The 13907-nt window shown below is 29.4% G+C and overlaps 1 protein-coding gene across 1 annotated transcript; it reads right to left on the reverse strand.

Annotated features, from left to right (window-relative positions):
• Positions 1-632: 632 nt before the first annotated feature.
• Positions 633-13907, reverse strand: LOC143896760 (aminopeptidase N-like). Its single transcript, XM_077404774.1, has 14 exons — positions 13770-13907; positions 13417-13464; positions 10173-10348; positions 8892-9383; positions 7958-8434; positions 7381-7564; positions 6536-6692; positions 5993-6074; positions 5268-5653; positions 4632-4906; positions 3514-3704; positions 2756-3055; positions 2594-2663; positions 633-1418 (listed from the first exon to the last, which is right to left on the reverse strand). Exons 4-14 carry the CDS (start codon positions 9359-9361, stop codon positions 1299-1301), a joined length of 2712 nt encoding a protein of 903 aa, XP_077260900.1. The 5' UTR covers positions 9362-9383; positions 10173-10348; positions 13417-13464; positions 13770-13907; the 3' UTR covers positions 633-1298.

The following is a 13907-nucleotide window of genomic DNA, read 5'->3' on the forward strand; positions in this document are numbered from 1 at the left end:
GTACACGGATTAAAATACAGTTCTGAGCAGCAATTAATTACGCGTTGTCGCCACGAGAGAGCTATTATTATCAAGGATAGATTAGCGTACCTAATTCGTTTTATTATTTTGATAGATCACCGAATACTGACCACAATGTCAATCTCTGATATTATAATAAATATGTCGTGTAAATGCAGTGACTGGAACTGATCGATTCAGGAAGATCATGGAACATGTGTTTGTTTATACATTAATATTGACAAGTCGTTTTTGTCAGTTGCACACTTCTTTAAATCAGTTAGATAATACTTGTATAATAAATTTACTTGTATATTTAATCATTAAATACTGTAAGACTATGTCGATATAGAAAATGTCTTTTACCAAATTCTGAATTTTTCTTTCTCGATAACAAAAGCACATATAGAATTTTTGAGTTATATACGATTGAAAATAAAAAGCTTATTAAAAATTAAATTTACAATTAAAACATCTTTAATATTTTTTTTTTTTTTTAATATATTTATATTGTATAAATTATATAGCCGTCAAATTATCTGATTTCAGAAATTTGCACAAAACTAATAAGAGAAATTAAATTCAGTCTAAGGTATATATATGATAATTGTACTGTATAATTATTAATTGTCAATTTTATATTATATTTAATATATTCAGGATTACCCCTATAAATAATATTAAATTTTGAAGAATCAACAGACATTTTTATTCCATAGAGTAGTAAATATTGTTTCAATAAAGCTTTTTGTTACAATGCGACATCATTATTTTATATTTTCTATTCAAAAAGTCAAGCAATGATTTATAATAATATAATTATTATTAAAATTTATGTATTGTTATTAGCAAATAATGTATTACATATAATGTATCTATTACATAATATATACAACGTACCTATTATATATTAAATTTAAAAAATTCATTCGCATAAGCCCTATATTGAGTGTAATAAACCAAAGTTAGTGCGCTTACAAAAGATATAGTGCGAAAAATATCAAACGCAACATTAAATCTAATACTATATAAATGATATGTCAATTATATAAAACATTAATATGTCATAGAAGATTTTATCAATAGCTTCCAGACTATTAATAAAATACTAAATATTATAAAAATATTGAAGAGTGTTAGAAATAATTAAATATGAATAAAATATTATTCAAAAAACAATAATAAAAAATAAAATAAAATTGTTTAAAAATTTATGTAGATAATTGTATATCTTGCATCACATTTTGTATTTTTGTTTGATTGTATCAATCGGTCACTTAAGTTTGAATTTTTCTAAATTACATTGTAAAAATATTTACAAAGCCTTTAATATCATTATTACGCTCTTCTATCAGATTTATAATGTTTGACATAGTGTCTGGATCTCGATGGAAATAAGTTTCTGCGAATCTTTTGATCTGAAACAAAATTAGTTATTATAGATATTTATTAATAATAACATTAATAACTACAGAAGACACACACACACACACACACACGCACATATATATATATATATATATATATATATATATATATATTGTTACGTCCTGCGAACTCCACAATTTCCCTTTTTCGCGGAAATTTCTAGGCGCCCGAGGTAGCTCTTTAAGATTAAGATAAGTAAACTGAGCACGGACGGTTATCGATCGGTGAGTGAGCCTTGATCCTTGCACATTCTTTTTTTTTATAACTAAACTATCTATTTGCCTAAGCGCCTAAAAGCGATCTTCCAGATGACAAATTACTGACAGACGGGGCATACGTAACCATATTTTCATTAGCCTTGTCGGGCCCATAACTATAAACCCGGTGACACGACGCGCCAAAGGGGCCTTAATTCCAGGGTTTGATGAGAATCTTTATTGCATCGAGCGAGCTTTCTAAAATTGCTCGTACGATGTTTCCGACAAACAGAAACAAAGCCTAAGACGTGACTGTTTGCATCTAAGATTGAGAGGTATATGTATCGTCTATCAACATAAAAACAGGGTCGCGAGATAAATAAAGAACTCTAATAAAAGAGAACCGACGATCGCGCACCGCTCACAAAAAGCGTCCTAGCGTCCTTACGGACGTTGTTGCGACTTTTCCTGAGTCATAAAAGTGCGTTCGGCTCGTGTCACGCGCCTCAGAGCGTGTACCTGCGAGCAACATTTGCAAATATCTAGTTGCGTTCTTTTTTAATCCGACCCTTCTGGTTAGCCTTTCCTTTGCTTCCTAGTTTTTCTTATCCTAATTCTGGGGTTGGACGTAACAGTATGTACATGTATATTAAAATTCAGTACTAAATGATCAAATTACAACAAAGTAATATTTTTAGAATTATAATTACAGTTCATATTTTAAACTACGCGCTAGTAGTTATTACTGAATTTGAAACATAGCCGCTTTATAAGATACAAATGTATATAGCCCAAAAATATGAACAGAATTAATTATATTATTAATATTAATTTAATTATGTAAAGTTGGATTAATCTATAATTCTGTATACACAAAGAACAGTTTTTAGTATAAGCGCGCTACTACAGTTAAAAAGGATTATTAAATAGAAAATCAATAAGTATGTATATAGAATCATAATATCTACCTTCGACGTTTGTTCGCTAGAAAAAACATTCAAAATAATATTCTTGACCGTTAGACTTGTAGGAAGTAATCTGAAAGAACAAAGTAACATATTTATAATTAATGTATAAGATAAAATTATTTAAAAAAATAAAATGTATATTTGTAAAGAGAAATGTATTACCTAGGTTTTATATTATCAAAATTTGCTAATATGTAGTCAAGAACCAAATCGTTGCGTGCATGGTTTTCAAGATTGATCTTGAAGATAGAAGCATGCTCGATATCGTTGAATAATGTAGTATTCGATGCTGTAATATTCAAATAGTTGATAATAATGTTAGAATCTTCAGCGCAACTCAATATTTTCCAAAATTGCTTATCATGTGTTCGCTGATATAATTCCATCATTTTATCCCATTTAGTCCTAGTACCCACGGTCAAACCAAAGCAGTACGTCCAATAGCGCCACCAATGTAGAACTCTGAAATTATGCAGTCTATGTAAAAGAGATACATGCATTTTATACGTTTTATTTAATTTATTTTATCAAGTTTCGTGTATTTATTTTCCGTTAGGTAACTATTAGGTATTCCATAAAACTAAGTCCCTCGTGTGCTGCTTTATCACTCTATATTTACCACGTGAAAAGACTACGCTACAGTGAATAAATAAATAAAAGATGATTTTATCGATAATGTCACTTTTATTATTTTTAATATACGTATATTTTCACTTGTGTCGCATGTTTAATCTGTGGATTAGAACAAGAATGGAAATTAAGGAAAATCAATAAAAAGAATGTCTGATTTTAATGACTTGAATAAATAATAAGGAATTAACCATATATATGCATGCATGCATGCATGCGTGCGCATATCCAACACACATGTCGCACACAAATACAAATTATGAGATAATCGGGATCATAAGAAGAGTTACTTGTGAGTATCAGGATCCTCGAGATGTTTGCTCAATTTTACGGCGGCCCTTCTCTTGCATTCCGCGTGACCGAAGGTACATGCCCATTTCACGGCTTCTAGCCGTACTATCTTTGTGTTATCGTCGTCATTGAAATCTTCTTCGTATCCCACATGCTGAAGAAGCTTATCGAAGATTCCTACCATGCGTGACTAGAAATCATCAAGTAATATTGAATTTTATATTAATTTGTTGGTATTTACAAATTAAGTGACGTGATTCATATATAGATGTACATATTTCGTTAATGCTTTGCTAAAACATTCACTATCATAAGAAGCATCGGCGAGCTTGCATCCGACTTTCTCTAATGTCCATGTGTATTAATTATAAATTAACATATTTGCTACCACTAATATGGGATTAATAAACCAAAAAACAGACTTTATTTTTAATAGATATGCACAGTATGCTGCACATTTTCACTTACTCATGTGACGCATGGTAAAGAACGTACGTGTTAACTTCAAACTTGGTTTAACTTCATTCGTTTAAATTAATGTAAACGATAAAATATGTAAAATTTGCCGCATAGATGGGGGCAATCGGTACATAATTAGAACGGATACGCTCGCAAAATGATCGTTTGCTCTTTAATTCGTAAGTGTATATATATTTAATAGTTTATTATCTATTTTTATTTTAAGTTATTCTTTATATTAAAAATTTGCTGAATGAAACGTATTTAAAATCTGAGTTTTAATAATAATAAATTATTTTAATTATGATAAATTTTTAATATACAATGCTTATAGGTATAAAATAATATAATTTTCATTAATCTACTTATCGGATTTTGTAAAGAGTTCGAAAATTATGAGAATGCAGTAAATGATAACATGTAAATTAGATTATTTATTTTATATATTTTACGTTTTTTTTCTCTTTAAATTTTTCTATTAAATTTTATATTCATATTCGATAAATATAAGAAATTTAATATATAATGCTTATAGCTTTGAAGCTATATTTACGAAACGATAATAGTTCAACAAGGTGGAGAATGTGTAAATATAGACCGATCTAGCTATAATGCTACAAACATCATTTTTGTTTTGATAAAATTTGTTATTATCTACCTTGAATTTTTTACTTTCTGGCAGTAAAAAGTGATCCGATGACCGTGCTAAAATTTTGAACATTGGACGCCATGCCACATAATCTCTCTCACGACTTAGATAACTTATAAGATTCACGAATACGGAGAGATCTAGTTGTTCTTCCACCAAAAAGGCAAATGTATCATCAATAATTTGAGCACGATTGAGAACGTGTATGTTCGTGTATTCCTCAGAATTCAAGTAACTTATGATTCTTTCCAGATTTATAATATCGTAATAGACACGACAGTATGCTGACGAATCATCCATTATACATTTATTATTAAATTTTTTTGTTTAAATTTATCAAAAAATTAAAATATTGACATTTTGTTTATCGTAACTAACTGACTAATGTGATGCGTAACTTGCAAATATTACATATAAGTGAAAAAATATATACATATAAGAATGAAATTATTATTAAAAACTCTTCTCTACATTAATCTCAATTAGCAAGAATTTGCAGAATTTAATCATATAAATCTCCCTTTAAGCATTTCTTTAATAAAAAAATACATAAAGCTCGAATATAATGTAAAAAGCTCTCGTGTGTGTGATAATAAAACAAATAAAATAAATAAAAGAGCGTATATAATATTTATTGATTCGTACCAGTTTGTTGTACATTGACGATAATCCAATTTCTTGTACTAATTTTCACTCTACTAGTTTGATCCGGTCCTAACCAATTATTGGGCATAGTATTGGAAAAATCCAAATTGCTCTGGTCGGCGTAAGTGATGGGTATCCACCATTTATTATTGATACTTTCTGTAGCGCGGACATTGCGGACACATTTTTGTGTTATTGCCACTTCGCCAGTTGCGTAATTTATCGTCACGTTTAGCACAGGATAAAGTTCTTGGTTCATCCACGTATCCATCACTTCTTTTATTTTGAAATCTTGTTGTTGCATATAAGGGATATAATAAGGGGCCTCCTCTAGAGCACTTTGCATGGCGCTCCACAAATCGTCGGGAGTAACCGATCCAAACTGACTAAATTTGCAAAATAACATAATCAAGTTATAATAATATACACGTCGGGGAATATAAATTTACTGTTAAAGAATTTTCGTAAATTTAATGTACAATTTCATATATATACATAAATAGAAACGTAGAATATAACTTAAAACCTGATAATTAAATTGTAATTAAAGAATAAAGTATGGTCTCTAATCGAGTAGCAATTAATGTGATATTGAACGCATCATAGATTTATGTTTCTGATGTGATAACTATATTTTCCAACGTGAATGTAAGAAACACTACTTATGATATTTATAATATTGCGATATGTGGTAATTATATATAAACTATATTGTACACACTTACTTTGCTTTGATATACTTGATGATACCTTTTCGAAACACTTCGTCGCCCACTGCATGATATAACATGCGTAATAGAGCTGGCGCTATATTACCATAAAATACCGATTAATAATACACATAAAGTATATTGTACGCATAAAATTAAGATATGTACATATCTACATATGTACATATCTACATATATGTAGGTCTGGAAGTATGTTCCGGGACTTTTATTTTTGATATCGGTATATTCCGGGACATTTGGCAGTTTCCAGGACTGTCCTGGAAAAAATTGATGTCCTACGGCATTTTTCGGGACAGTTTTTTGAATCTGATTACATATATATGCGTTATATTCCAGGACTGTACATTTCAAAAAACGTAAACAGTCCCGGAACATACCTCTGGACCTACATATATATATATATATATATATATATATATATGAACGTATTGCGCAAAAAAAGAATTTGTTTGCTATTAACTTTCCGTTTTATTTATTTTTTTGTGCTACCTGCATTAACGTATTCAGGGATGATAATTTTCATTTACATAATCTTACCTTTTTCGTAAACTTCAACATTGAAAATGTTGTTTTTTTCAAAGTTATCATTATCAAGTTGCAATGTAACTGAATTTAAAAAGCCAACATCAAAAGATAGAGATTCCTGCAAGCTCTGAATCACAAAGAAATCTATCATCCGCCAGTCTTCATGAATCTACAGAAAAATTTCTTATATAACTGAATATAAAAATTCGAAGAAAAGTTGGTTTGAATTCCATTTACAAAAACTTCGTTACTTTAATTTTTATTATAATATACGTATACCTACATCAAATATCAAATATTAAACGTTTCACGTTTAATCTTTTTTGAGAAGAGCATTTTTAATGTAATTATTTTTTTAAATATTAGAAATTACTGAATATATGAAAATATGATTAAAGTATACAAATTCGAAATGTTGAATTTTATTATTTTATTAAATATTGATTGTGGCAAGAGAGAAATAAAATACATATATCTTTAGATTCTAATAAAACTACTATAATTATATTTTTAGTCCCGCTCTCTAATGTAATATGAAAATAATGTTGAAATATATGACATTTAAAATGGTAAATCTTTAACATGGCAAATGCTAAAAACAAAATATTTTCCAATTTTAATAAAAATTTGTATTAAATTGTTTGTATAATTACTTGAAAAGAGAAAAACACGTTACAATCTCTTTTTTATAATTCCAAATTATAAAGAACGTGCCATTATTTATTCAGATCCATTTTAATAGATCTCAAGAAAATATGTATTTGATGGTCCTTACTTTAATGTTAGCGATTGAAATGTATGACTAATTTTTCTATTTAACGAATAACCTTGCATTAGTATATATAATATTAAATAACCTTATTGATGAAATACGCCTCGAAGAACGTAGCAAATCCCTCGCTCATCCACGCGTAGGACCACCAAGATGGGGTGATCAAATTGCCGAACCACTGATGTACAAGTTCATGTGTTATTAACAGCGCTATTCCTTTTATCCGAAATGTGGGATCTGTGCTACCATTGTAGACAACTTCTTTTTCGCTGTAAGACAGAATATAACATAATACACAAAATGTGATTAAGCAAAATGTTTCTCATCGGGAGCGTGCAGTCTAATTTGTTTCCAAGCACATACATTATTCATAATTCCCTTACGCGAATAACTACTCACAATCGGCAAACCGTTTGGGATTCTTTCTTTACGTATACGTATATGATATATGGGAGTAGAAAGAGGGGGTAACGTAACACATTGATTAAACACGTTAATTTGTTTAAAACAAAATCTAAGACTAAAAATATGCATCTTTTGAATATCCGTGAAGTACACACGTGTTTTAAATTAACAAAATTCGAATACTGAAAGACGTTAGTCAGCTTTAATAGCTTAATATTAATTTTTTTATTTATGTATATTAATATAATATATATTACTTATAAATGATGAGTCCCCAATTTTCCATGCCGTTGGTCGGATAATCGTGTACTATGATATGGTCCATTTTTGGTATCTTTTCGGAACTATTGGTATATTCGACCAAGAGCGGCGTGATTTTTTCAGCCATACTATGTATGAATCTAGCTTGCATTTCCAATGACGGTTTGCACCACACACCGATGGTCAGGGTTTTCGGGGATCTTCGAATGCGAATAAAACTATTAGGTACAATCACAATCCCCACAAGATATGTGGACATTACGGGAGTAGTGTTGAAGTGCGTCCACACCATGTCATTTTCTGATATGACTGAATTTTGTTCGTTGTACCGCTTTTGCATCGGCATATTCGACAATACCCTGAATTTCTGATGGTGCATCACGGAGACGTTGAAGGTAGCTTTTAACGCTGGCTCGTCGAAACACGGAAATACCCGTCTAGCATTATTTGGCTCGAGTAACGTTGCAGCCAATCTATAATTTAATAAAATTTCTTAAATAACGGCAAATTTAGTATTTCACGTGGGTGAGGCACACGAGTTTAGAGATCACTAATTGTCATTTATTATTATATTATATATAATAATAATTTTGTTAAAAATCAAAATCAAAATTTTTTAAACTGATGTTGAATTCTTTTAAACATTACATCATGCAGCGCTTACTACGCATATTGTAATTATATTTGCATATTGAAAAACGTTTAATAATAAAACGTCTAACTTTCTAATAATTACTATATAAGCAATATGTTTAAGCAATGTCTTGCCGAGCTTTATGTATTACAAGAAGATAAGAAAATAAAAAAAAAAAAAATAATAAAAATTGAAAAAAAATATAATAATAGATAAAATGAAGATGATTATTAAAAATAAAAATAAAGGTAAGTAGCAAATAACGTAATAAATATACATTTTTAATATTTACTTACATGCTGTCTACTCCCTCGTCTGTATACGGAATTTTTATAAAACCACCTTTGTGGTAACCATTTTTAGAATAATTACCAGCAAACGTCATGTTCAGGGTATAAAGAGCGCGATCCAATTTATGGTCGAAATAAAACTTCAATATATTCGTTATATTGTCATAAGTATATTTTATCGGTTTATAGATGTTACCATTGCTATTAATCAGCGTTGTTGTCGTTATATTTATTTCTAAATCTTGCGAGTGTAAGCTTATACTTGACGTTACGTAAAGATTGTCGATAATGACACTGATTTCACCGTGAAAGATATCGTTGCCTTCCTCGAGAGGCGTGATCAGCCTGATGTTATAGTGAAGTGGTTTTGCATTTTCAGGTAAACGATAGATGATTTTTGAATCTTCAGTGATACTAAAGTCCGTTATAATAGCCAATATTAGGCCGATATGTAATAACGATTTTAGAAATTTCATTGTCACTACTTGTTTTAGTTATCTGTAATTTTTCGTTAAAAAGAAAACGAATAATATTACAAAAAAACAGAAAGAGAAGAAGAAAATAATTTCAACTTTTGTCGAGAGGATTCAATTGTATATAAGATCTACTTCGGGAAAATTATAAATATTTTTTTTTATAACAGATTGGATATATCTTGATGTGCTCACAATTAATTTATTCTGTTATTCTTTTATTTTTTTAGAATTAAAAAAAAATTAATTTAATAAGTTTTTGAGAAAAATGTTAGGCATCTAAGTGGCGTGTGTACATTTGACTATATATAGAATGTTACATTAGTCATCAGAAGCAAACAACTTAAATACTATTTTGTTAACATATGAAGTTTGACCTGTTATTTTCGTAAATGCCTGATTATTTGAATTCTTTACTCTCTCGGAATATGAAATAAAAAATATAGGAAATAATTATAAAATACTTTTAAAGAACAAAAATAATAAGCATTTTTTATCGTGTGACTTTCTACTTATTCGTCATTAACAATCCTGTTTCTTGTTTAATTTAAAATTCTATTCTACGTTCGGAACGCTGTTAAGATCGTTTTGAAATAAAATATTTTGATTGATTGAAAAAAAAAAAAATATTAACATGTTACAAGTAAAAATTAACATATTAAAAGTGAAAATTTTCAATTCAGGATAAATCTCGAGTTAAATTTAATCGTAATTTGTCTTTCAAAATTATTTGAATTACATTTTATATGTTTCTTTATATTTTTAATAAGATATATAAATCCTTATATAATTATAATTGTTTTTAACGACTTACTTTATATATTAAACTTGTGTGCGGATTAAAATACAGTTCTGTGCAGCAATAATATTAATTAATATTATGCGTTGTCATATCACGAAAGCCATTAAATTCAGGGATAGATCAGCGTAATTGCCGTTTTGTCATCTCGAAAGCTCACCGAATACTGACTACAATGTCGATCCCTGATGCTATAATAAATATGTCATGTAAATAAAGTGACTTGAAAAACTGATCAAAACATACCACTGTTATATATACATTTGTTTTTAAGTTCGTGAACAAGGATATCCGCAAAAGAAAATTATAAATATTTGTATATACGTTGATATTGAGAGGTCGTTTTTATCAGTTGGATTTCTTCAAATTAATTGGATAATATTTGTATAATATATTTTATTATTAACGCGCATATGCGCGCATTTATCTATAGCATACGTAACGTCTACTATAGAAAATGCGTGCATATGCGCTTTACAGAACCCAGAGAAAATCTGTGATCAAGAGACACACGATGATAGTAACAATAAAAGTGGACATTTTGACTAATAATCGTTTACAACTCCGTTAATAGTATATTGTGCACCAAGGGGAGAAAGATGCCATGCGTTTTTTAGACGAGTGTGAAGTTATTGCCGCTCGAGCCAAAAGCAAGGGCAGGAAATCACACGAGTCTGAAAAAGCTTTCGACCCGAGGTGCACACGATATTTTTCACAACACCACGGAAGTTTTCGACTTTCGAATGCTTGTAGAGTATGTGCGTTTAATGTTTTATTCGTACAATTTATACGCGCGTATCATTAAATAGAAAGAGAAAAATAAAGTGATGCGGGGTCCAAAGGCGAAGCCCCTGGCGGGAGGTGTGGGGGGCGAAACCAGGGGCCAAGCCCTCCACATAATCAACACAAAATTAAAATAACAATACAATTTCAAAGAGAATTATAAATAATTTTAATTATTGCACTAAATCTGATTGATAATTTGGGATTTTATTTAGGGATATTATGTAAATAAGTATAATTAGAGTTATCTTATTATTTAGTGATATTATTAAGAAAAACATAATTCCAAATCGATAGTTTTAATACAAGTAATTGTTAAAATAGTAATAATTTTTTTATTTATAGAAAGTATATATCTTTCATAATAAAAAAATCTTATTATAATCGATAATTATGTTTTCAGTTAGTGAATTTAATATTTACATGACAATCTTTAAATTGCAAGATTGGATTATTTTCTCGATTTATGAATTTAAATGTTGATTTAGAATTATCTTTAGTCGTGATACAGTCAAATTGCAGATACAATTGTTTGTCGACTCCTGGTACGCGCGTAAACGCAGTTAGATCGTGTATTTGCATGCTACTTTACTTTCTGCCGGCTATACGAGGTATAGAAAGTAACAATTTTTCTCTCTGTAGGGAGGAAAGTAAGCCCTGACGTGTGAAATTGACCACTTTTGCCCCTCTCTACAGGCATGGAAAGTCGAACTTTCCGTGGAGGTGTTGTAAAAAATGATTTTTAACCCATCTTAAAAGTGTATCAAGTAATAGTAAGATATACAGAATAAATGACGCGAGATTCGAAAAGAAGAAACTTCCCGCACAATTGGTATTATAATTGAATATTATAATTACTCAGTAACCACGGTGTGTTATAATTGAATAATTAATAAAATAATATATGCAAATCTTCATAAACTTACGTATCGATATAAATGTATTTTGTTATATTTTTCACGTTCTCGCAAAATTATTTTTGATATAATGTAATCATGTATATTATTGTAAAACTGAATAATTGTACTATACCATCAATTCCAAAATAATTTAAAAATTTTCAGCGTTTTTTTTGACAGAATATTTAAAATTTTACGTCATATTATTTGACTTTATCTAGCATAAAGCCAATTTTTCAATCAATAATAGATGGATAGGCTAAGTACAAAAAATTAGGATAAAAGCAATGCTTTTTGTTAAAATAAATTTTAGTAAGGATAAAAAGAATAAAGAATTTTACTTTATCTACCACAAGAAGCCTTAAAAGGCGTTTTGAAGGGACGTACCCAACTCTAACCTTCAATTCATCCACTACCTTACTGTTTCCTCCTTTGAACCAACGGCTTATCGTCTCTTCCGAAAGACGGAGCCCAGTTTTCTTCGCATCTTGCACGCCGAAAGGGCGCGGTTTTTCGGAAAAGAAACTTTTCCATGTTACATGGCTCTAGTGGACTCGAGAACCTGGTTCCTCAGATTACGAGTCTGGCTCTCTACCATTAGACCACACCGCCACCTTTAAAATAAATTTTAGTATTGTAATAAATAACAATTATCATGTTTTCTATAAAATAAATTTTAAATATATCTATATGTATATTATTTTGTTCCCTTACATTGATGTATAGTAGTAGTAGTATGGTTTATTTTCAATTCCAAAGAATTACAGAAACGGCGTTTTGTATAGGGACGTACTCAACCCTTTACAAAACTTCTCTTACTCTACCCGACCTGGCCGTAGGCGACCCTTCACATACTGAACCCTCCCCACATTGATGTATATAATATTTAATCTTGGATAAATATATGGAAAAAAATAAATGAGTATAAATAAAACACATCTTAACGAATTCAAAATTTATCTTTATCTATAACAGATATTTTTTTTTGATAACATTGACACAATATTTTACTTATTTTTTTTGTTAAAAAAAAATACTGTCACAAAAATATTTCTTTAAAAAAATCTAAATAAAAATTTTATTTAAAAAATCATTATTTTAATTATTATTTTACTTTTTGTTTTTTTTGTGTTTCTATTTTAAAATAAATATTTTATTTATTACTCTAATTTTAAGTAGAATGATCTATGTAACAAAATTTCAAAAATTTAATTTTTTATATACTACCAACTTAGAAATTTTATTCAAAAGTAATTTATATAGATAGGACGCGGCAGTTCGTTAAAACATAATTTGATGAACGATGATGAGCTCTACGCGAGCTCCGTGCGTGCGAAGTGTGCGAGTATGTCCTCTGCAAGCACGCAATCGCACAATACTTCAATAAACAAGTGACACCAAGATTAAATATTTCTCATAATCAGTTTTAACCTATCCATTTTAAGGCAACGGATCTACGAGATGTAATATTTTATACTATAATTTATTGTAATTTGACATGTACAGAGATATATTTGCTCTATATTTGATTATTCGTAGATTCGTTATCTTAATAAAAAAAGTTTTCATTGACTCACTGATCCGATGCGCAACGGACGGATTTATTCTACGTAGCTACGGTGATACTGTAACATACAAACATAAGATTCATATTAAAGAAGCGTTCAAAATAATCAACATTTCAAAAGTTAATTTTTACACGCCTCTATATATATATATATATATATATATATATATATATATATAATTCGTTTTTCAATAAAACATTTAGCGATACAATTAAATATTTATCGAAAAAGATCTTTACAAGAGTAAAATTTTAGATATATATAATTTCTCTTTCTCTAATTACTCCTAATTTAGAGAGATAAAAAATTCGAATAAATAGAAAAAAATTATTAATTTTATAAAGATAAGAGATAATACTCACCCCATGGTTGCTCCGCTGTGGCCCGATGAGTCGGACCTTCTCCTCCTCTCAGAACATCAGATCTCCTCCTGTTTCTCCTCCTCTCGCCGCACAGAACACTCGCGAGAAACATTCGCGGATAATAACCTACAATCGCGC

This window comes from Temnothorax americanus, unplaced genomic scaffold (genome assembly GCF_048541705.1).
Source record: "Temnothorax americanus isolate GAGA-0224 unplaced genomic scaffold, ASM4854170v1 Scaffold198, whole genome shotgun sequence".
Classification (NCBI taxonomy): domain Eukaryota; kingdom Metazoa; phylum Arthropoda; class Insecta; order Hymenoptera; family Formicidae; genus Temnothorax; species Temnothorax americanus.